The sequence below is a fragment of the Condylostylus longicornis genome, unplaced genomic scaffold, assembly GCF_029603195.1.
Source record: "Condylostylus longicornis isolate FDR11 unplaced genomic scaffold, ASM2960319v2 ptg000013l, whole genome shotgun sequence".
In the NCBI taxonomy this organism is placed as follows: Eukaryota; Metazoa; Arthropoda; class Insecta; order Diptera; family Dolichopodidae; genus Condylostylus; species Condylostylus longicornis.
The window spans coordinates 12,131,065-12,156,057 of NW_026577982.1; the positions used below are offsets into that span (position 1 = coordinate 12,131,065).

At 26.3% G+C, this 24,993-nt stretch overlaps 2 protein-coding genes across 6 annotated transcripts in view; one reads left to right on the forward strand and one right to left on the reverse strand.

The window, feature by feature from the left end:
* The window catches only part of LOC129605184 (phospholipid-transporting ATPase IF), a 36,369-nt gene extending 19,849 nt beyond the window's left edge, over nucleotides 1-16,520 (forward strand). For 2 of the 5 annotated variants that reach the window (XM_055514780.1, XM_055514781.1), the window contains exons 2-11: nucleotides 3,740-3,959; nucleotides 11,901-12,026; nucleotides 12,171-13,024; nucleotides 13,091-13,243; nucleotides 13,308-13,830; nucleotides 13,895-14,030; nucleotides 14,091-14,593; nucleotides 14,652-15,468; nucleotides 15,545-15,871; nucleotides 15,947-16,517. In XM_055514780.1, coding sequence (XP_055370755.1) covers nucleotides 3,740-3,959; nucleotides 11,901-12,026; nucleotides 12,171-13,024; nucleotides 13,091-13,243; nucleotides 13,308-13,830; nucleotides 13,895-14,030; nucleotides 14,091-14,593; nucleotides 14,652-15,468; nucleotides 15,545-15,871; nucleotides 15,947-16,184 — 3,897 coding nt within the window. In that variant the 3' untranslated portion in view covers nucleotides 16,185-16,517. Of the gene's footprint in view, nucleotides 1-3,739; nucleotides 3,960-11,900; nucleotides 12,027-12,170; nucleotides 13,025-13,090; nucleotides 13,244-13,307; nucleotides 13,831-13,894; nucleotides 14,031-14,090; nucleotides 14,594-14,651; nucleotides 15,469-15,544; nucleotides 15,872-15,946 lie in introns of all 5 variants that reach the window. The other 3 variants (XM_055514778.1, XM_055514777.1, XM_055514779.1) reach the window with 2 other exon arrangements.
* An 802-nt stretch (nucleotides 16,521-17,322) lies between these two features.
* The window catches only part of LOC129605238 (otoferlin-like), a 98,864-nt gene continuing 91,193 nt past the window's right edge, over nucleotides 17,323-24,993 (reverse strand). The window contains exons 13-27 of the mRNA XM_055514867.1: nucleotides 23,274-23,430; nucleotides 22,984-23,170; nucleotides 22,829-22,924; nucleotides 21,879-22,745; nucleotides 21,695-21,811; nucleotides 21,474-21,626; nucleotides 21,198-21,398; nucleotides 20,097-21,136; nucleotides 19,725-20,016; nucleotides 19,128-19,672; nucleotides 18,813-19,059; nucleotides 18,487-18,737; nucleotides 18,192-18,430; nucleotides 17,848-18,124; nucleotides 17,323-17,761 (exon numbers count right to left, since the gene is read on the reverse strand). Of these exons, the coding sequence (XP_055370842.1) occupies nucleotides 17,581-17,761; nucleotides 17,848-18,124; nucleotides 18,192-18,430; nucleotides 18,487-18,737; nucleotides 18,813-19,059; nucleotides 19,128-19,672; nucleotides 19,725-20,016; nucleotides 20,097-21,136; nucleotides 21,198-21,398; nucleotides 21,474-21,626; nucleotides 21,695-21,811; nucleotides 21,879-22,745; nucleotides 22,829-22,924; nucleotides 22,984-23,170; nucleotides 23,274-23,430 (4,850 nt within the window). The 3' untranslated portion in view covers nucleotides 17,323-17,580. The remainder of the gene's footprint in view (nucleotides 17,762-17,847; nucleotides 18,125-18,191; nucleotides 18,431-18,486; nucleotides 18,738-18,812; nucleotides 19,060-19,127; nucleotides 19,673-19,724; nucleotides 20,017-20,096; nucleotides 21,137-21,197; nucleotides 21,399-21,473; nucleotides 21,627-21,694; nucleotides 21,812-21,878; nucleotides 22,746-22,828; nucleotides 22,925-22,983; nucleotides 23,171-23,273; nucleotides 23,431-24,993) is intronic.

Below are 24,993 nucleotides of genomic sequence, written 5' to 3' on the forward strand. Positions count from 1 at the left end.
CAAGATGTGAAATTTGATACCATCACATAACCTGCCTTATTGTATAAAATGCAATGCGGTTGGTACTAAAGAATTTATTATATAGTATAAAGTATTTAATATGCAATTTCGGAAACTAAAAAATAAATCCGAAAATTTTTAAAATTCCTGTTACAGCTTTAATCTCGATTTATAACCATTCTAAACGTTTCTGAAACGTTGAAGTTTCAAAAGATTTAAGTCGTAAAGAATTTCAAAAAGCAATAACAATTTATGGATGTTTGTATATAAAGTGCAGTGCGTGCTAGGAACTTATATATATAAATATTTTTTGATTTGTTCTAAGTCACAATCGAAAAGCCATTTTGAATAAAATCAATCATTTAAGTTATAACTAAGTATTTAAAAAAAAAAACAAATTGATTTTTTTGGAACAAATGAACAAAAATGAGAAGAAATTAGCATTTAAATGCTGTAAGTATAAAAGGCACATGTGTAAATTGAAGGGGTTTAAATTGAGATCAAAATGTATTTCATTTCTTATATTACTTATGCCTTTTTGATATATTTTAACAGCAATCTTTGCCTAGAGGAAGTCGAGACGGTGAAGCTGTACATATCGAGGTGGTGGTTCGCTTAAGGCTAATTTGTTTTGTGGAAGGCTTTGTAAACTAGGCGAAAAAAAAAGTACTGAAATTTTATTTATAAGTATAAAACATATTCAATTTTCCATTCAAAACTATGTCCCTGAAGTTGAAAAGTTTCGAATGTACTTTTAAACCGCTCTTCGTACTTAAATAAGCTTGAAAGGTTATGTCTTAAAAAAATTTAGTCGTAAATTCACTGTTATATAAAAAACCAAAAAAACCTATAAAATGAAAAACAAATTGTTTATTTAATTTTATTTTCGACACTTGTGTTTTTTCTTTTGATTTTTGATAAATTTCTAACTTATTTGTTAATTAATTAAAACTTCACATAAAATTCATTGTTTAAGGTGTATATATGTATGTATGTATATGTACGATTTCTTATACATATACATATGTAGGTTATTGCAGTTATTTAGAATTAGTACATAGAAATTTGCTTTTACTTATTAATTGGTTCAAGTTCAAATATAAGGCGATTTCATGTTTTAAGTAGTTATTTGTAGTTATTACTTAATATTTTTTTTTAGTGTATATTTAATTAGTAAAATAGGTTTAATTTAATTTTGATTGTATACTACAGAATATTGTCATATTTGTGTTAGTAAAGTATTTAATAATAATTATTATTTTAGTATTGAAAAATTCTTTTCACATAAAGTAGTATTTTTAAGTGCTTTTTCATGGTTGAAATTTTGAAAATTAAATAATAATAATAGTGATTGTACAGATTTAATTTGCAATAATTTAATAAATTATTGATGTTATTAAATATTTTTATATAAGTAAGTAATGAAATTTGGTAGGTGGAATTAAAATTATATTTTATATTAAATTTGAAATTACAAAATAAAAAGTTTATAGTTATGACGTAGTTAGTAAGAAAATTTTGAAGAATGAAATTATAATAGAATTTCGAATTATTAGAATTAAATATTTTTCAATAAGCGTTTACTTAATTGTGAATAGTTGCAAAACATATAGCAAGAAAAAGGTACATGCGCTAATAATAAATTTTATTGCCTATCCTAATACATGCGCTTTGTCTATCCTAATTTCGTTAATGTTTTGAAGCGAAGTTTAAAAAATCTTCTCTGTATAACTTATTACAAAGCATTTTAATTGTTTTAATTATTACTTCATACACACTTTTTTTAATATTCACCTCAGAAGGTCTTAATCACAAAATGATGAAATGTTCTCGCTATTTTTACTTATGCGTAAAGATCGTATTTATAAACCCCACATGATTTAAAACTTCTCAAGAACAGCGTTAAAATTTAAGATTTACAAAATTTTTCATATGGGATATCAGTTTTGGACCATTTTTTCGAATGCTCTTTAAATATTTACGCACGTTCTTTCCAAGTGCAAGTAACTATGACGATTATGTATGCGCACTTCAAATTTAAATATTTTTTATAGCGGTGTTCAAGTTTGAATATAGCATATGCATAAACCATTTTCAAACAAGTGTAAAGTCTTGATCTATTTATAAGATGCAAAATTTTCTAACCCAACATTCTCACTTTAAAAATATAATATTATATTGTGAATACCTGCATTTGTATAGGTAAGTGAACATAAATTTTGAAGTCATATAAGTACTTACAAAAAATGAATCAGAAAAATTTGTAACCACAATTTTTTTTTAGCATAAAATAATTTATTGGTAAAAAACATATTTTAATTGTACGGTCACGTATAACCTAGGCATTTGTTTTCTTACAAATAAAAATAATAAATTAGAAAAGAAGTTTTTTTTCTTGAATTTTTTTTAAAACTTAAAATTGTGAATTTGCAGTGACAAATTTTTAGTAATATTTTGATTTCCAGAATGGAAAAAGAAAAGTATCGGTTCAATTTATGTGCTTTGCCACATTTAATTTTCAATTTCTTGTTATCATTTTTTAAAAAATCTGAAACTCTGGAGGTATTATAAAATTAAATTAATACTTATATGCATTTAAAATAAATAAAAAATATCTAGACCCTGGCAGATGTTCATTTAATTAAGTAGTAAGATTGAATTTCGTATTTAATATTAAGAACTTGGACGAAATTTCGATATTAAATAATTGTAGGGGAATTAGAAATAATTTTTAACATTAAATCCAATTATCATAACCTATTCATATAAAATATACTGTTATATGTATTAAATATTTTGTGTTAGACAAGGTTTTTCTCTTCTGAAAACGTTAAGATAATTTAATGAAAATATTTTCCAAAACAATTACTTAAACAGAAAATTTTATTTAAATGTGGTTACATGAGTTTAGTACAATTTATTATTTATATAGTTGTAATTATTACATAATTACAAATTATTACATAATTTTTAAAAGAATATCGCAAAGGAAAATTGTGGAATTTATGATAAGTAACTGATAACTGATTAATTTTTATTCATGTTATATTTATTTTGTATGACTAAGAATAAATTGTTTTATAACCAATTGTTATAATTAGTACAGTGCAAAAGGAAGTGAGCTTATACTCGTATGTAATATTTAAAAATGTTTTAATAATTTTTTGAAATTGAAACCTTGAAATTATACTTAAGCACTAAATTTATTTTATGAAATGCGATAAGGTCTTATAAATAAATAAATTAAAGGTACATTTCGCATGTTTATTTATAAGCTCTCAATCATCTTTCGACATTTGTAATTGAAATTAAATTTTTAATTTTGAAACAAATACATATAACATATAGATAACTAAAGTGGAAACGTAAGCCTATATGTCAGAAATTTTTGATTACATTACAGTTTATGACATTTACTCTGTTATATAAGTTAATAAATTACTCAGTTCGTAAATATTTGATTAGTTACTGTGTACCTATTTTATTGTTACTTTAGTTACTTTGTTACTTATTAGTTATTTTATATTTTAATTTTACTCGTAACGATTTGTTTTTATGCATTTCTTTAAGCCTACATTTCTACCATTTAAGAAGATTAATTTTGACATAATTATGTATATTAAATCCGTTTACAATTTAACAGCTTTAAGCTTAGATTTTTATTAAATTACCGAAAATATGTATATTAAAAGTAAATATTTTTAAACTTTAAATTTGAATTTTTCTTTTTTCTTTACAGAATACTCGAGTTGGCAACAAGAATAATGAACCGGTAGTAATAAAAATCGGTGGCGTTAAAGGAAAAAAGAAACGTCAATTTTTAAAAAATAAATCACACAATAGGATAGTATCAACTAAATATACGTTATTAACATTTTTACCATTAAATTTATTTGAACAATTCAGAAGGATAGCAAACTTTTATTTTCTATGTATAACAATTATCGGATTGTCAATTGGTAAGTGAAATTATTTCTATACAAATATAGTTATTAAATTTAATTTTAGGATTATTTTATTATTATAAATAGAATATAAATATAGAAATATAAAATAGATGTAGACAAAATAAATTCTCTAAAAATGAAATCAACTGCCCGTCTAGCAAATTAAAAGATTACTTTAAAAGCAATTAGAATTTTAAAGTTATAATTAAAAAAGTTGATCTTTTGAAAAATAGATGTAGACACAAGAAATGAAATGCGTGAGTGTAATCAAAATTTCTCAGTTAAATCGATAATTTATTGCAACAGTGACATAACTCAAAAAATACGATTTCTGAGCTATTTGTCCAGAAATAAGCGCCTATAACATTTCTATTCTGTGCAAATACACCATTTCTTTAACTTGAAATCTGTTTGTTACAATAATGCTGTAACGAGAAAGATTCTATTAACTTAATGTGTAAATTTCGCATGTCATGTCAGTGTTGCAGTGAACAAGCGAAATTTCTCCTTGTTTTTCCATTTGTTTCAAATAAATAATTAAGTAGTAGATAAAAAGAACTTTTTTCCGAAAGTAAAATAAAATTTTCTAGATTTAATTATTTTAAAGTCCATTTCAGTGAAATTAAGAAATGTTTATTCAAAAATGCAATTCATTGTAATAAAATTACATACATAGTTAAGTATTTTAATTATTATCTGGAAAAAAAAAATATTGTCGCTAACAAAAATAAATATTTAAACAAAAATCAATTAATTCTACAATGTAATTCGAAGCATACTGAAGCATAAGCAATTAAAATTGTTGAATAAACAAAAGAAATTTTTTATATTAAACTAAAATCAGGAAATTGAAAAAATATTATTTAATAAAATGAAGCTTTAAAAAAAAAAATTCTAATTAAAAAAAATATAATTACAAAACCGAAAGAAGTTTTAATGCTATTGAAATTGAAATAAAAAAATAATAAATAAATTATTTGTTTACAATATCAATAAACTTGCTTACAAAAGTGGAAATAAGTTAAGGTTTTTGATCTTACTCTTACCGTAAATACTTAAATGTTAACGTATGTGTGTAGGTTGTTTTTGCGCTTTATTACAATCATAGTTTATTTATTCAAATCACATAAATTATTATAACGCTTAAATTTTTAAATTAAAATCATTTTGTTTTTTGATCACATGTTTTCCAATTTTGAGTATGAATTTTTGTTTTTTTTTTTTTTGTTTCTATTTAATTGTTAAAGTAATAAAAATGATAAATCAAGCCGCCGCCACCGGTAATTTTTTAAATCAAAATATTTATGTGAAGTATATGTATGTGTGTATATTTTGGATAGGATATTTGTTATACTTGTAATTATAATATGAAAGCTAGTTATTATACAGGTGTCATATAATAGTTAGTAGAACAGATACAATTAACATATTATTATGCTTTAGGGGGAAAAACAATATGCTCATTCGGGTTAGTTTTGAATTCTGAAATTGCTGAAGTAATATACAGTGCATGTAAATAAGTATATAAAGGGTGACATTTAAAGTTTGTTTGTATTACAGTTCCGACATAATTACATATAATATTTTTCCATTATTGTTAGTAGAAAAAATCCAAGTCTTATCAATCATGAAAATTTTCTTAACTTCAGTTTATTTAATTATTAAAAAATAATTAAATGCTTTTATAGTCAAATTTCGTTTGAAGTTCCCTTTTCTTTTGATCTTGACATACAAAATATAGAATTATTTTTTAATAGAATTGAAAAATACTCACAATATTCACAACTACATGCTTCTATGTATGTACCAACTCTATTAAAATTTGAATGTTGCATATAACATTGAATTGCAGAATGCGATTTAATGATATCAAAATCTTTCAACTGTTATACAATATATAAATATTTCTAAACTGATATCAATTAATTTTTTTTTAAATAAATGATAATTTTTAATTAAAAATTATTTTTAGCAATAAAATTCATGCATTTTTTTTCAATTTGTGTAAATATGTAAATTTATTATACTTAATAAAAATGAATATTTTACTTATAGTTGTATAAAGAAAAGGGTGTAATACATACAAACCAGCAGAATGATATCACAAATTTGGTGCTATAATTGCCAAACAACTGTTATAAATGTAATGTTCAAGTAAACTTTAACTTTTTAAGAATTCAAGAAATTTTTACTTAAAATTCTATAATTGGAGTAGAAAGCTTATACGGTTTTGTTCAAAAATACATAGTCGATTTTTAGCCAATTTGTCTTAAAAATATATTTTTTTTGGTGGTTAGAGAAAAAATTCTGCCAAAAATTCATAATTTTATGTTAAATAATGTCGTAATATTAAAAATTGTTTTTGAAACATGCTGTTAATGTTATGTTATTTTTAACATTACACATACAAGTTGTGGCTATTTGTTATCTGAAATTAAATATAGATACGTGTTAGGTTATGTTATAGGTACTCCTACAAATATTATGTATATAAATCGAAACATGATAAGTAACATAGCATAAGCAATCGATTCAAGTAACTAAGCTTATAGTTTTACAAGAACAAATTTGTTAGAACAAATAATATCATAAAATAAATTTAAAATAAGTATTTATTAATTTTTTTAGCAATATTTTTCTCAAAAAAATTATTTATTAAATTTCATACACAGATATGTATTTCTCTCTCACGACAATTATCAGAGGTATTTTTTTTGAAACCAAAAGTGTTAACTTGTTTTATCCCAATAAATTATTAAACATTTTTCAGAAAAATTAAATACAAACACAAATTATTAATACATTAATATATAGAATTATATGTTATATTAGGTTCCATATATAGGATTTTTATATAGCTCTTTCTATCCGGATACAATTTTTGTGTGGCATTTTCTATCATTAATCAGTTTCAAAAGTTCTACTTAATTATTCAACATAATTTTTTTTTATTCGGAACAAATAATTCAAAAAACTCAAAGTAGTATCAAAAAATTACTGAATACTTCAATAGTATACTAGAATGATTTTAGATTTACGATTTTAACACGAATTTTAAGCCTAAAATTTAATTTTCCTAATTTTTTTCTCATTGTTCTTCAAGTTTTACTATGAATCGGAAAAAAAGATTAAATCAGTCTCGCAAAACACAAACTCAACAACACATATTAAATGCGTGTGTAGAATAAATAGTTATACATATAGTGTTATATTGATGATTTGATTCTGAAAATATTAAGATCTTTTCCTCTTCATTAATAACCCAAGTATGATAATAATTTTTTTTTTGTTTAAATTAAAGAAAAAAATCTGAAAAATAACAAACAGACAAAAAAAAGACGAAGATTTTAAAATAAGGCGAGGCGAGTTTGTGTTGTTCTATTGTGTGTTCCCAATGTATTGCGTAATTAATAAAAATTTATGTTCGTTTATTATGAAATATTCTTTAAATCTAATATTAATAATAATGAATATACGAGCATAAGAGAAGGTTCAGTACATTTTTTCTAAAATACAATTTATCTAATTAATTTATTTAATTTTTAATTTTGTTGAAATTTAATCAAGAATTGTTTTCGTTCGTGTTCTATAAAAATTGTGATTTCTATAATTGATTCGTAAATCACAAATGATGTTCGTGTTGTATAACACTTTTATAAAATACCTACTAACGGTGGAATTAAATGATTTTCTTATTAAAAACATTGATTATAAAATATTTTTCATATAATATTTGTGCTACCCATTCTAGGGTTGTCAGATTTTCAACAAAACAAATCATGACAAAAAATTTATATAAAAAAAGTATGCTTCCTAGTTGAACTTGTATTTAAGTTGTTAATGGGAGAAGCAGTATAAGGCAAACTTAAGACGGACAGACAGGCAAACATGGCTAAGTATTATATTTATGTATACGTTTATGTATACAATTTCTACCTTGCCTAACAAATTTTCAGCTTGTTTTTTAAAGTAAGAAATCGAAGGGCGACATTCTCTCCTTTTACCACTATAGAAAAAATGTTTATGTGAGTATAAAGAAGAATATTGAGATTTTGTTAGCGACACTTCGGTATTCAATTCAAACTCAATAGAAATATTTAAGTATAACAAATTTTTTTTTCTGCTTACACACACACACATGCTTTTGTTCTCTCCGATGTAAAAAAAATTCTCAATTTTAATTTTTTCTCTTTCCTAAAAGTATTGTATTTACCTACTTATAATTGAAAACTTTTAAAAATAAAAAAAAACTGTTACGGCTTATTTTGTGTTGTGACACTGTTATGTTGTTATTTGAACTAAACAATTACAATTAATCATTTGGCAAAACAGGAAACTTTTTCATCTGAAAGCATAATATTACTGTTTAGAAAGGCAGCACTTTAAAAACAAAGTGAAACTCTAGATTCTTAGAATTATTTTAATTAATATTTTTTTTGTTTAAAAATTCTAAACTGGGACGATTTACCGTCTCGAGAACCTTTTTTTTGGGATGTGAATTTTAATAAAAATCTGTACTATCCCGGAAAATTGGGTGCTGGACAATTTTAAATCTAAGCTCGGTTACGTAACATTATGGTTATCCACATTAAAATTCAATATTGCATTTTTAACTAATTTAAATTGTTTAAAACAAAAGTAGGTAGGTAGGTAGGTAGGTAGGTAATTTTTATGATGTAATAAATGTGTTTGTACAATGTATAACAAGTATAAAAGTTTTAATATAACAATAGAAATTATAAATTAAAATTCAATAAATGTTTTTTTTAATAATTTTTAAAATATGCAGGAAAAAAGGCTTTGTAAAAATTTTAAAATCTTTGTGTTTCATTTAAAACAAAAATTGAATACTAAATAAAATTTTAATAAATAAAAAATTTTAAGTTTATATCATTTCTTAAAAATTCTTATTAATTAAATTATCATTCAAATTAACAATTCCTCTTTTTCCTCTTCTTCTTCTTCTTCATTTTTAAAAGTGTACATAAAGCAAGACTTTACAATCACGGTCATTTAAAAAAATTCTAAAAAATTGAAAAAAAAAAATTTTTTTTTGTTAAAAAGTTTACGTAATTTTTTTTTTCTTTTTGTTCAATCTTATTTAATTTGAATTGATTAAGTGTGTATTAATGATTTGAAATTTGAAAAATTAAATATTAAGTACATGTGTACTTGAAAGACAACAAAATCATACTTAAACATTTAAATTTAACAGTATTTTCTATTTTAACAGCGTTGGTTTGTGACTTTAATAAAGAAAATATTTGCGATTTATTTGAAAATTGTTATATGTACACGCTTTGTATATTAGAATAAATTTATTAAATATAGTGGTTTTCAATTAAAAACAATTTAAATGTAATAAAAAAAAGGACTGAGATTTTTATGTCATTCTTTTATACTTTTTAATTTTTTGTTTTATATAAAAAGTTATATTTAACCCATTGGTGGACGAGGGCGTATTATTAAATATGTAGGTATATTATTATAAATTTGAGTATTTTCTTTTAATAGCCGTTAGGGGCCATTTTGAGTATTGGAAAGATAATTCGATTATTCGGTATTGTCTCATTAATAATTGTGATAAAATTTTTTTTGTGTTATACTATTGTGTATGGATATAGTTCATAGTGATATAGAGAAAACAATTTTTGTAATTACATTAACGAACTAATTTTTTTGAGTGGCGCTAGTTAGTAATAAAAATTTTAATTTAGAATAGTGTTCATTTGCATTCTAATTCAATTTTATATTCGGAATTGAGCGACTTTGTTTATCTTTTTTATAATTTGCATATATACAGGCGTAATTTTGAACAAATTTCAGTTGAATTTTGTTATCCAAAGTAAATTCGTAAATTTTGTATAATAAATTTCAAATACGAATCGATTTAAGTAATTATTTATAAAATATCAAGAAATAATTAGTGCCTAAATATGGGGACACTATAGCATTTTTTTTAGCACTTTTCCAAAAAATTTTTTGAAAAAAGTGCTTATTAGTTTCACTCTGTCCGTCCGTCCGTCCGTCCGTCCGTCCGTCCGTCCGTCCGTCCGTCCGTCCGTCCGTCCGTCCGTCCGTCCGTCCGTCCGTCCGTCCGTCCGTCCGTCCGTCCGTCTGTCCGTGTGTCTGTTTACAAAACTTCTACACCTTTGAAGATAGAAAGCTGAAATTTCATACGTACATAGATCTTCACTAGAAACTTATTTCCGTAGAACAAAATTTTTACCTATCTCCCCTCCTCTAGAAGTTATACCCCCCCAAAACCCTAAAAATGGCCTTTTTTAAATATTAGTTGCAATGAAACCATAAGCATTTTTGAAATTTTGCAAACGCAGAAAGGCAGTGGCTTGCTTCCCTTTGCGCGGTATACTATAGTTCAACTTAAGAAAAACAAAATGGCCGCTCAAATTTACCGTTATCTAAAGTCCTTTTTTTCCAAATTTTTGATGTCGTTTTTCTTCTAGACCCCAGACTGTAGAAGCTTGAAATTTTAGGAGCTTTTAGATATTAATAAGTAGTTCATTTTGTTACAAGAAAATTTTTTTGCATCTGCACCCCCTCTCAAGTTATCACCTCTTGAAATTCGTAAAATTTGAATTTTTGACACCTTATATTTCCGAAACCGCAAGCTTTTCCAAATTTTTATAAACGCAAAAAGCTAACGGTAAATTCCATGAAATTAAAAAATATAATAATTTTTCTTAACTCACACAATTAACCCTTAAAATCGAGCATTATGTTAACCCCTTTTTATATTAATTTTTGCTTTATTTCAAAGACTGCATATATGCGTCATCCTAAATATATGCAATCCTAGAAATAGTTTTGTATATGAATGAAAATAATTTTAATAGTGTGATAGCTATACATAGACTGTATTTAAAAGCAGAATTTTCACTTGTTGAAGGGAAAAGTGCTACAATACAAACCATTGGTTTGACCCAACTTTATTAATTATTATAACCTCTCTTAAAAGTACATACATATGTACATATATATTTTCTGTATGTACTGAATAAATATTATTTGGGTTAAGTTTGAAAACAAACGTAGGCTGAACATGTGTTATTATTTTTTTATTGCGCCCATAATATGGATGAAAGCAAAAAAAAAAAAAAACGTATAGTGTAGACAAAGTAAAAAACACAAAAAAAAAAGCTTAAGAAAAATTGACTACGTCATAGTTTTGTTTAAGTTCAAGGTTTAGGTGAAATATTTATATTGTATAAGAGAACTATAAGGAATTATTTAAAAATATTAAATTTCATAAAAATATTTTGCATAAATTCCATTGCAAAAAGTAAAAATTGTAAGAAAGTTTTTTTTTTTTTTTTTTTATAGTTAATTGACATTGCTATATTGGATGTGTCAAATAGTAAACAACAAAAACAAAATTTTGTTTTTGTTGTTTTTATGTTAAAATTTTTTACAATTTTATTATTTTGTACTTTAAAAGCTCGACTTTGAGTACTTGTGTTTTGGAGAGTTATTGTGTTCAAAATTTAGAGAGTTATTTCAGTTTTTTTGTTTAAAAATATGTGCATATGTATGTGTGAAAAAATTTATGATATATGGACTTTGTTGTTTTGTATGATGTTGGAGACTATTTGGAGATTATACCCAATCTTGATATTTTTGCATTTGTTGGCAAGACGAGCTTGCTAAATTCTATTTGAAAATTGAGACTACACCTATGATTTGATTTTCGTAATAATATTCGCAGTATGTTTTCCTCTCTTTTAAATTAATTTTAATTCAATCATGTTTATCAATGATAAAATGTTAAAAATAATATCTATGTATATGGTAACACTCTTAATTTTCATTTAGTAAGAGAATTCTGCTATGATTACAGAAATTATATGTAAATGTATCTAGACATGAATTTAATTTTTAAAAAATTGTTTAAAGAATACGATTAAATTAATTTCTTTTTGTTCCTTTTAATAGATAGCCCAGTGAATCCTATAACATCACTTCTACCATTAGCATTTGTTATATCTGTTACAGCTGGCAAGCAAGGATATGAAGACTATTTAAGATATAAAACGGATAATATAGTTAATAATTCACCAGGTAATCAAAATAATTCATTTCATACATATATTATAATTGAGCACATACCAATTTTTTTCTTGCCATAAACTAAATATAAATAATAAATAAATATATAATATGTAAATACTCGTATAATTAATAATATTTATTTTAAATTTTTAGTAACAGTAATACGTAATGGTGAAGAATATAATATTAAATGTCAGGATGTGGTAGAAGGAGATCTAGTCTTAGTTGAACGAGATTGTGATGTACCATGTGATTTAGTAATTATGCAATCATCAGATCCCAGTGGAAAATGTTTTATAACAACTGCAAATTTAGATGGTGAAACAAATTTAAAAACATTGGTTGTACCAAAAGGTGTACCTAAAGTTGAAACAAATAAAATTCATACATTGGGTACAATTGAATGTGAAAAATCACGTTCGGATTTATATAGTTTTAATGGAAAAATAATTTTATCAAATGCAGCTAGTAATGATTCACAGTATTATACAAATATAAATAATGAGATGGTCTCACCGGTATTACCATTAAGTACACAAAATTTATTATTACGTGGTTCTAGACTTAAAAATACTGATTTTGTTATTGGTTGTGCTGTATATACTGGAATGGATACAAAATTAGCTTTAAATATGACAATGACACGTAATAAAGTTTCATCGGCCGAAGAGTATATTAATAAATTTATAATATTTATATTAGTAACATTATTGGTATTAGTAACATTAATGTTTTTTACAAAACGTTATATGGAAATGTTTAGAGTTGAAAAACATGGCTATTTAGGACCAAAAATAGATATTGAAAGTCCATCCAGTATCGTTCAAGATTTTTTAGGATTTTTCATATTATTTAATTATTTAATACCGATATCATTATATGTAACAATTGAATTACATCGAATTATTGGAGCATTCTTTATGGAATGGGATAATGATTTATACTGTAAGGATATGGATCAGCAATGCATTGTTAATTCATCAAGTTTAAATGAAGAATTGGGGCAGGTGCATTTTTCATAATATTCTTATATTGTGTGCATAATACATTAATTTTTGTTCATAATATTTCAGATTAATATTTTGTTTTCTGATAAAACTGGGACATTAACAAAAAATGAAATGTCATTTCAACAGTGTTCTATTAATGGCAAAAAATATTATTTTAATAATACGAAATTACGAGATATGGAAACCTCAAGTGAAATAGATTTAAGTGATTTTAAAGTGAGCAAAATTTTAAATATAACAAGTACACAAAATAATGTTCTCAAATTTGTTTTTGTTTTAGGAAAAACATATGAACTTTTTTACTGCCATAGCATTGTGTCATTCAATTCAAATAGGTGGAAAACTAACAGAAGAACCTGAACTTGAAAATGGTATTAAACGATTGGATCAAACTGGTGCAATGTCAGACATAGCAGAAGAAAGCCAGTCCTCGCTCAATGATGATACTGAAAGTGCCACAAAAGAAATTATTTCTGTTTTAAAGAAAGATGACAACAATCCATTATTGAACAAAATAGAAAATGCAAGAGTCAAGGCAGTGAAAATAAGTCCGAAACTTCATTCATCACGACGGGTTCATCCTGCAACAATAGCAGCTTCAGCTCCTGTTTTAGATCACGACACAGTATCATTTCCAACCTCTATGGATTTAAGAAAATCAAAAGCACGTGCTATAAATAGATCAATCTCGCAGATTGATTTATCTAGTAGTAGTTATAATAGTAAAATTCTTAGACCAAAAAGTCATAGGAGAACCCAGAGTTATGGATCGAATCCAAATGCTCCAAGAACTATTGATACAGGTAACAAACCATTAAAATATTAAAAAAAAAAATTTCCATGTTATTGGTCTTCTTTTTATTTTAGAAGATGTGGTGGATTTTGTAGATCAAAATATTACTTCTTCGCGTGAATCATATGCTTTACCAATTTTTACATCAAGATTATCTTTATCTCGTACTGATTCGAAGAAAATTAAAAGGAAAATTCAATACGTCATAGAGTAAATTTGTAGAATATTTAAATATTACAGAAAAATATGTAATTTTAATTTTTTTTTTAGAAACCTAGATTATATGGCATCTAGTCCGGACGAAAAAGCTCTCTTGGAGGCCTGTGCTTTTCTTGGTGTTGTTTTTGTTGGTGATGAAAACAATAAACTTAAACTTAAGATATGTCCACCCTATCTAGATTTTAAAATTCCAAAAGTGCTAAATACATGTCAAGTAGTTGAATATGAGCGTTTATATACATTAGATTTTACGTCTGATAGAAAAAGAATGAGTGTGGTTGTAAAAGATAACAATGGAACGATTTGGGTGCTTACAAAGGGTGCTGAAAATATAATATTCCCATTGTGCTCTAGGGAATGTCGTAATTTAATTGAAAAGACTGGTTTACATATAGATCAATTTGCTAAAAGTGGTTTAAGAACATTGGCCATAGCACGCAAAAAAATAAGTTTGGAAGAATTCCAAAAATTTGAAGCTGAAATGGATTTATCGAATCGTGATTTAGAAAGACGAGATATATTAAGGAATGCAGCATATGCTAATCTAGAAAAAGGTTTATTGTCGTTAACTAATTTCTTTCTTATGAAATATTAAATTTAAACGTTTTTCAGATTTAGATCTTCTAGGAGCTACTGGTGTAGAAGATGCTCTTCAGGATAATCTTTATGAAACATTAGTATCGTTAAAGTCAGCTGGTATAAAAGTATGGGTTTTGACTGGTGATAAAATAGAAACAGCATTAAATATTGCTTTGGCCTCAGGCCATATATCAGGATCATCATTTAAATACTTTATAATTGGATGTAAAAGTAAAGAAGAACTTGAAATGCATTTGAAATTATTTGATCAAGAGTATGATCAAAATAATATTAAAGAAGCATCTTTATTAATAGACGGTGAAAGTCTGAAATACGTTCTTTCTGATTTTTCGGAACATTTTCGAAAAATTGCATTAAAATGCGACTCAGTTTTATGTTGTCGCCTTACACCTTTACAGAAATCAGAAATTGTTAGATTAATAAAAAGTAGTAAAGAGAAAAAATATATTACAGCAGCTATTGGAGATGGTGCCAATGACGTTTCAATGATTCAAGAAGCACATGTTGGCGTTGGTATATTTGGAAAGGAAGGCAGACAAGCAGCAAGATGTTCAGATTTTGCTATAGCAAAATTTCAAATGGTGAAAAGAATATTTTTATTACATGGACATTATCATACCTCTAGATTGTCCTTACTTGTATTGTATTTTTTTTATAAAAATACAGCTTTCATGGGAATTCAAGCATTTTTTCAATTTGATTCAATGTTTTCTGCAACTTCAGTTTATGATCCTTTTTTCTTAATGTGTTTCAATGTAGTATATACAGCACTTCCAATTTTATTTATTTCATTGACTGAACAACCGTATTCTATTAATACATTATTAAAGTGAGTACGATTTAAATTAAGTTAATCACAAAGTAAATAAGATAATGATATACAAATATATTTTCTTTTAATTTAGAGAACCAGCTCTTTATCAAAAAAATACTGGGAATAAAGCACTTCAATGGAATGTATTTTTAACTTGGATATTTTTTGCCATATATCATTCAATAATAATTTATTACATGACCTACGCAACATTCTTTATAAGTGATGTTTTAATGTCAAATAGTGTACCTTCTGATTTATCAGGATTTTCAATTATTATAACACAAAGTCTAGTTCTGGTTACAAATTTTAAACTTTGGATTGAATCAAAATATCACAGTTATTTTTATATTGCAACAATTTGGCTTTCAATTTTAGTATTTGTTGCAACTACTGTAGTGTATAATGTCATACCTATGTAAGTATTTATAAATTTTATATTTTATTCAGAACATGTGTATGTATTTATTTAAACTTTTCTTTTCTATTTCAGAATTTTCGATACACATATTTATTTCTCATATATTTACCTGATGTCGTCGATACCATTTTATTTGCTATCAATATTTATAATAGTAGTCAGTTTACTGCCAGATTACGTTTTTCTAACAGCTAAAAATGCATTAAACATTCCAAAGAGAAAATTTTTCCCGGGTGATGAGAAGGCTAGAAGAATAAAATTACAACGTAATGGTTTAAATCATTTGCAAGTACAATCAACTTATTTATAAAATATTTGATGGATGAACAAGGCTAATCTAGCCAAATTTCCATTACATTATATTTTTTTTTTAATTTTTTAGAATAAGAATTTAATCTTAAAATGTTTATTTTATTACTATTATTGTTATATTTAAAATAGTTAAGAAATATGTATAAAAGTTTTTAAAAAAAAATGAAGAAAAATATGCCAAAATGTTCCAAATAACTAATCTATGTACGTTATAATATGAATTAAAAATTTTTATTTTTATATAAAAAAAAAAAGTAGGTAAAACCTTAGATAATAACAAAGTATGTAGTCGAAGTTCTAAATGTGATAGTAATTAGTATTTGTTTTATTTTTGTACAAAAGTCATTATTTTAAGAATTTTGTTATTTTTGTCGATAATTTGTTGGAAGGAAGAATGAAATAAAATGCAAAATTAATTATTTAAATAATGTTTTGTTAATGAAAAATTATTATTAAAATAGTAGTATAATAATAATAACGAAATTTAGGTAAATCAAATGCAGCTAACCTAGATTATAAATTATTGGTGATAACTATTACAGTAAACTACTTTGGTTGAAAATCTCTTTGCAAGTCAGAGAACCTTAACTCTTTAATACAATTTTAGAAAAATTTTTAATATTATTGTTATTCAATGTTCAATGTTAAAAATTATTCATAATTTTATTCGAAACAAGGAACTTGAGAGGGACTAAAAATTTGCAAAACGTATTATGTATTATCACGCTTTAGGTCAATCTAAAATTAAAAGAAAACTTTTGCTGTTGGCTTCCATAAAATTTTGATAAAGCTTGTAGTTTTGAATAAAGAAGGTGCTAAATAGTAACATTTTCAATGAAATTCCTATTGACTTAAAGTTACTTAAAAAGAAAATAAATAAATGATATTTAAATTTCAGACTGTTAATAAATGTGAATAGAAAATAAAATTTTTGGAAAATTCTAAAAGTAAATAAAACAACTTCTTTTAGTATTTCTTTTGTATGAAATGAGCAAACAATGGAATTTATTTATACGTTAATAAATAGAGAATATATTTTAAAATTTTCAAAACATATAATAAATAAATTTTAAAAGTAATTTTCTCTTTAACGAGGTAAAATATTTTTTTATTCTTTTTATCTTAATTAATCGAAATTTTCGTTTGATTTTTTTTTTTCTTCTTTACAATATACATAACAATATTCACACATAATGTTAATAAGTTTCTTTTGATTAGTTTTAATATTTTTTTTTTTTATACTATTAACAACATGTTGATTTTAAATGACTTCTATTTCAGATTTGATATGATTGCATCACAGCAAAGTAACAAGCATTGTTTTCAATTTTAACAAATTTTTATTTAATTTATTCGATTTCGATGATCGTCTGGTTCTTTTTGCTAAAATTATCTTAGGCGCCTAACATTTTCTTAACAGTATAACCAGGCACAGAATAAAAGAATAATAAAATCATAAGGGCTAAACCGAATATAATTAAACCTTTGAGAATAGCCCATTTATAATTATGCCATACAATGTAACGAATTGATTTTAGAGGATTTAGGAACCACATAAATGATGCATCTGGGCGGCTATAAATTAAAAAAAAGAAAAAAAATTAAAAATTTATATACATGTATATGTACTTATCATTAAAATATTATTCCAAAATACATACTTTGGTTTTTCTAATGGATCGGGTTCATTCCGTCCAAAACCAGCTGGATTTTGTTCAGCTTCTTCTTTAGTCAATAAATGAATTTCAGCTTCAACCTTACCGGTTAATTCCATTTCGTCATTTGCTTTTTTAATAAAGAAGGGCCACCAGCCGCGGACACGTTTTTGTTTGAAAATATTAACAGTTGGTACATTTTCTGTTTTCAACATATCCAATGTACATAATTTTGAGGATTTTGCTCCTCTGGGAAACCTATTTAAATTTAAAGATATTGCACCTGAAAAAAAATAAAACAAAAAATTGATTTGATTTTAGTTTTAAGTTAAAATATTTCATTTCATTACCCAAAAAATCATCAGCAGAAAAGTGATCAGCATCCCAAACCTGTAACTCTAATCTTGCCGGAATTTTAACTTCAGTTTCATCCCAACTAAAAAGTGATTCCTTTCTTGACAATACTATTCTCTCCTCTGCTGCTAAATAATCAAATGGAAAAATAAATCTCCAATTGAAATTGCCTTCTCCTGTTAGGGATCGGTAATGTATATCAGTAGCTTGAATATCTTGTGGGCCCTTTAACCACCTATAAGTATAGTTTATAATTGATTAACTTTGATAACAAATATGTTAAGTGTGTACCCTTTGACATATATATCAGACATTTTTTCGCCGGTGAAAAATGCATCATCTTCTAGAACAACATCATCAGTATTCCAAATAACTATTCGGAGTTCATAAGATTTTGGTTTTCTTGGAGAAATATCAACAGCAGGACCAGGTAATGGCATATCCATTGGAAACATATCAACCCACATTTCGAGTTTTCCTTGTTCAATGCCAGGTTTATCAGGATTATATAGTGGACGTGATTCAATATGCTCAGGAACAATCTAAGCACATAATACAAGAAGTTGTTAAATATTGATTAACAAGTTGAAAGAGTTATAAAAAAAACTAAAACTTACTTTACAACCAAATTTAGGAATTTCTTGCCAACGGTGAAGTACAGCTAAAGCCAAGTGTTCATCTCGATTCTTGCACGTTGTTGGACCATTCCAAGCTACCACTTCCTCTTCTGAAAAAGCCATACAATACTTTCCGATCACTACTCGATCTTGAAAATAATGCGGGCTCTCTAATTTATTTTCTTTACACAGTTTAGATAATATTTGCGTTGGCTTCATTGGATCACGCCATCTGTTGTATCCGAATCTGAATAAAAATATTGTAGGTTAATAAAATTAAAATTTATTTTTAAATTTAATAAGCATAATTCTTACTCTTCATATTTATAAGCCAAACCACAAGTTGCTCTATGTTTGCTGTAAAATCTATTTTCTAAATCAATTTTAGTTTCCCCAATCAAATCATCGGCACCTACAAGATCCCAATCGAGTATTTGAACGGTCAACATTGAATCTTGTGGAAATGTTGCTTCTACTTCAAAGCATTTTCCAAATATTGGGTTTAATTGTTTGCTAACATAATTTTCTTTATCCGAAATTCGTTTGCTCCCCAAATGTAATACTACATATGGATCAGCTTTTCCATTCAAATCCATTGGATGCAAGTCAGTAGCTTTAACTATGTAAACCCTCACTAGAACGTGAATTGGGTCATTGCCCGGTAAAACCGGTAACTGGATTTCAAAGCCTTTCGGTAATGGTAAGTTGTAAACTTTAATAGCTCCCTTAAAGAAACCTACTATTCGATTGTCGTCTTCTGTAGAATCACCAGTCTTTTTACCTCTATACAATGGAAAAGAATGTAACCATTCCTTAAAATGATTATATTCAAATTGTGATTCAAGCTCGTTTGGAAGAATCTGAAAATTTTATTTACATAAATTTTATAAATTTGAAGTGCAAAAAAGTTACCTGACACAAAGCTGTGTTTAATTTTGTTGACGGTTTAGTATGTCTAGGACTCAGTTTTTGAGCAAGTTTCGCTCCTTTTGCCACACTGAGTTTTTGCTTTTCATCTCTATTGTAAGCATTTCTTAAATTCTTCGCCGCTATATGGTCTTTTGTGTCTTCAATGAGCTTTTCGTATGACCAAAAATATTTAGTCCACCAATCCTTACTGTTTTCATCATCACTGTCTTCTTCTTGTGTGGGTTCTGGCGGTGGATTTTTCTTTTTCGTTGCTTGTCTTTTTAGTCTGAAAGGGCTGAAAACAAATATAAATCATGATCACAATTTGAAGGAATAAATTTTATTAAACACATTATAAAAATATTTTTGCATTACATTTTTGTTACACATGCAGCTCCGTACTGAGTTAAATTTTCACATGAAGTTTGTCTCATAACTTTTCCATCTTTACCAATCCTTAATTGATTATTTGAAGGTGAAATGGGCTCATCCGTATCTTTGTTAGGCGCCTCTAATAAAATTTGGCCTCCAATGGTTTTGTATTTAGTTAAATCTTCTTTTGGCGGTGGTTTGTACATGTAGCGGTGGATAGACGTTATTTGATGTGTTCCAACTAAAGTATAACGACCAAAAGAACGACAATCAACACAACGAATAGTTATCGGTGGTGCATAAGTTTCTTCTAAAGGTAACTCTAAATCAATTGATTTTAACATATTTGGGAAATTTGGATTCTTTTTTGCATTTTGAATTATACTAGAACTCAATATTCGTCCAGAACATTCAACATCTATTCGCGGCTTATCAACAGACATAAAATGTATTCTTTTAAGGTCTCTCAGACCCCAAAATAAAACTTCTAACTTAAAACGAGCTAAATGAGGACGAACTTCCCTTGGTACTGGTAAAATAGTACCTGGTGGTGGATATGGTTGGAGTTTGTCTTTCTTATCTTTATTGTCGGGTATTACGACTTTGGGTTCAGTCAATTTTGGCATGTCTTGTGAACCAATTTCCAACATTTCAAATGCAGCTAATAATTCTCCAGCATTCTCAGTACCCCGTATAATATCAAACCATTCAAGAGCTGGTGTTGCGTATGCATTTTCTTTTAATTTAACTCTGGGCTTTGCTATTGCACGTCCTATAAATTCCGATTTTCCAACCTTATCTTGATCATAAATTTCAATTATAATGGTTGGTGGGTCCTTTTTGATTTCATCTTTAGCACCATACACTAAAATTTCCTCAAAGACCAAAAGTTCATCCCACGTTGGACTAAGTGTTTCTTCAATCACTTGAGTAGTTTTAGCATATTCAGTTATAAAAACAGTTGCATAAGGATCACTTAATCCTGATGCATCCGATCCAATTAAGGATCTTGCTTGATATATATGAGCTCTTAGTTGGAATGTCTGAAAAAAATTAAGTTTAGAAATTTAAAGCGTCTATCGAATTTTAATCATGCTAACTCACAAATTTTTCTAAATAATGTATATTACTTGGTGCAAGTGCTCTCGGTCTATCAGCATTTCTTAGTTCTTGAGAGAGGTCATAACCAATAGGAAGACCATTGAAAAAATTTCCTTTGTCTTTTACTACACCTAGCCATAAGAAGATGCTCAATTTAGCTTGAACTACCCAACCAGCTGGACCATGTCCTTGTTTTCCTGGCAACTAATTTATTTAGTTTCATTTAAAATAGCATGTTATTTTTACTTGTTATATAGTGGGGTGAACATTTTGTCCTACCTTAAGAAATATTGTTTGAATTTTTCCACAATGTATTCCAGATTCTTCTTCAACATCAGAATATATTAGATCTCTGGAAGGTATTCTACGATAAGCATAACGTTTTCCTCCGGCTATTAACCAAATAAATATATCTGGCAATGAGTCTTGAGGCTAAATAATATTTTCAAAATTTAAAATTGTATTTGATTAGGAGTAAATAAATGCATATGACAACTTACGTCACTTATTAAAAATTTAAGCTTTTGTAAATATGTTTGAGCTGTTTTATAACGTTCCTTCATTGAGCTTTTTGTCACAAGGGCACGTAAATTTCTTGACGTATTTCCAATAGATTCCTATTTAACGTGATATAAAGATAATTATCGATGAAAATTATTATTAAAAAGCTTCTTGATTACTTACAAGTTCTCTTTGACAAAGCTTCATTCTTTCTTTATCCAATTTAGTTTTTCCGCTTCCTGGTCCCAATAAATTTGCTCTAGTTATTGTCAAATATTTTGTACAAGCGACTGCTAAATCTTCTAGAGTTCCTCTTAGCTTAACTTCTGCTTTTGGATCTTCCTCTTCCAATAATCGATAAGTTTCGTTTAAACCATCTTCATAATTTTCCGTCATTTTAGAAATCATATTACTATTGTACATTCGTCTTCTTAAATCTGGCAGTGTACATCTTACATCCATACACGGTTTATAATCCCAATATGGTAGATAATAATGTGATTTATCATGTGATATTGGCTTACACGCACTCGTTGTACTATTATAGGTGGTGGTATCAATTACTTCTAATTCTTCATCTTCATTAGCTGTTAAACTTTCGTTATGTCCGTCTAAAGAATTTCCTGCATTTCCTAAGCTCAATTCAAAAAATATTGTTTTATCAGATAATTTTTTATCTAACATTGATGCTTCAAGTATAGTTGAAAATAAAAAAAATTCTTCATTTTTTGAGTATGAAGATTCCGTAATTGGATAAGTTGGTTCCAATTCTACATTCTTTTCAGTCACTGTATCAATATTATCAGCAATTTCAGTACGAATTGCTATTAATAGACGACCTCTATAACTTACACCTTCACCTAATCCTGTATTTAAATTAGAATGTTGGTCCAAAATTGTATAATCACGTGTTGAGCCGTATAAATGAATAAAAGAAGGTCCAAAAGTTGGTAGAAAACCTTTTTCTCCATCATTTGATATTTGTTTTAAATCTATATAATGAGTACCAATTATTGAAGGCTTAACAGGATCTGCATCACGCAATTGTACCTTTGTAGAGCACACATTTAAATTTTTAAAATTTCTTATAGAAGAAAAATTGGAAAACTTTTGGAAAAAAAAATTTTACTTACTTTAATTCTTTGACATAATGGTGGAAACATTTCAGTGAAGACTAACTGTTCGTTCCATATTGGTGTATAAGCATTCTTTTTTACTGTAGTTTTCCCCTTTGAAAGAAAAATGTTTCATACTATTTGATCATATATAATTATTTTCTTTTCCTTACTGTAAGACCGGCAAAAGATACTTGAACATATGGACTAACTAAATCTCTTGATTCGCCTGTAAAAGCTTTTTTAACATTTGCCATTAATGATGAATACATTCGGGGAAGTCCATCGGCTCTATAAATTTTTACAATAAATTTTCCTCGTTGTCTTTCGATAGGCACTCCATCAGGAAGAAGTAAATTTCTACAATATTATACAAATATCACAAGATTAAAAATTTAAACCAAAATATAAATTAATAAAATAGAATTTTGAAAGTTTTTTTTAGTCACAAAATTGGGCTTACGCTTCTATATCATCAGGATCTTTTTCAGATTTTTGAGGTACTTTTACGGAATCGCCTTTACCGATAATTCCAATATCACATTTTAAATATCCTTTTGGTCCACTATAAAAATCTTCCGGATCGGAAAGAAGAGCCCATTTGTGATAAAATTGATGATCTAAATTAATTTAAAATTAATATAATTAATATATTTAAAAATTAGCTGAGACAAATTGAAAGAAATGAGTGTACAGAATTGGTTGTTGATTAAAATAAAGAAAGTATATTAAGGAGAATAAAAATTACATAAATTTAAATACAGAGGTCGCATAGATTAGGTGCGTAAGTGTACGTTAACCCTTTTGTTAATGTCAAAACACGATACTTTGCTTTTAAAAAGCATGTTTGAATAAGAAAATTGCATTATAACTGCTTTCATTTTTATATTTAATTAAATTTAACCCTCACCTTATGTGCTACATAAAGTGCATCAGAATATTTTATTTTAAAACTTTCAGTAGTTTTAAAAAAAAAAAAATTTTTAAATTGAGCAATAACAAATGCACTCAATTCTTTTTTTTTAGTTGACATAAGATCAATTTTTTTAGTGATTGTAATCGTGATTTGACTTTAGCATACATGCAGTAACGTAAGAAAATACAAACTAATTACACAAATGAATTAATTACAACGATATGTTGACATACATACACACATACATAGGTAAGTAAGTACATACATTAATCCAATTTTTATTTTTTAATTTCGTTCAAAATATGCAAAATTAAAGATAAGGTAAAAAAAAAAATTGATAAAAAGCATGCAAAATATGAAAGAGAAAGAGAATTGAAAAGGATTATTAAAAATACAACATGTATAACAGATATGTATGATTGCATGTACGAACGAATTGTATGAAAAAAAAAAAAACAAAATTCTTCTTTTAGAAAATTTTTATAAAAAAAAATTTAAAGTAAAGTTGCATGACAAAATTTTTCTTTTCAATCTAATTTCTAGGTCAGTAAAAAGGTCAGTTAGAAAAGTTAAAATTGCATTTTTGTTGTGTGAGTTGGTAGAACATTTGTAGTAAAAGGAAATTTTTTTTAAAGAATTAGTTAATTAAGTACGATAAAGTTAAAAAATAATTTTATAACTAAAAAATCCAAAGTCAGAACGAGTGTGTTTTGCATAATTTTGTGCACGAAAAAATACAGTTTTCTTCAATTTAACTTTAAATTATAGGACCGAAAATATCGAAAACCAATCAATTTTTAACAAAATTTTAAGATCTTCTTTACCCAAAAAGAAAATTTTGATTTTCTATTTATTTTTACATCAAATTGTATTTCAGAAAATTGTTTTCATATAAAAATTAAAATTTGTAAAATTAAAAAAAAAAGTTAAAAAAATTTCAATAATAAAATTTCAATAAAAATGGCCCATATTTCTTCCTCTTAACACTTTGTAGGCAATGAAATAATGCAAAATTTTCGGTTTTATACAATCATAAAATATATAAAATCATTCTATAATCAAATGGATCATGTTACGCTCCCAGTCACAAACAATTATACCATATTATCCAAAATCAAAGCATATAAAAATTGATGAAATTTCAGTATGGTGGTTCGAAGAAAATTTTTGTCAATCACGATACGGTGAAAATCGTAATCATGGGAAGAATTCATGTACATTAATAGTTATTTTGACAGCTAATAAGATAGCATCAAAAATGATTGAT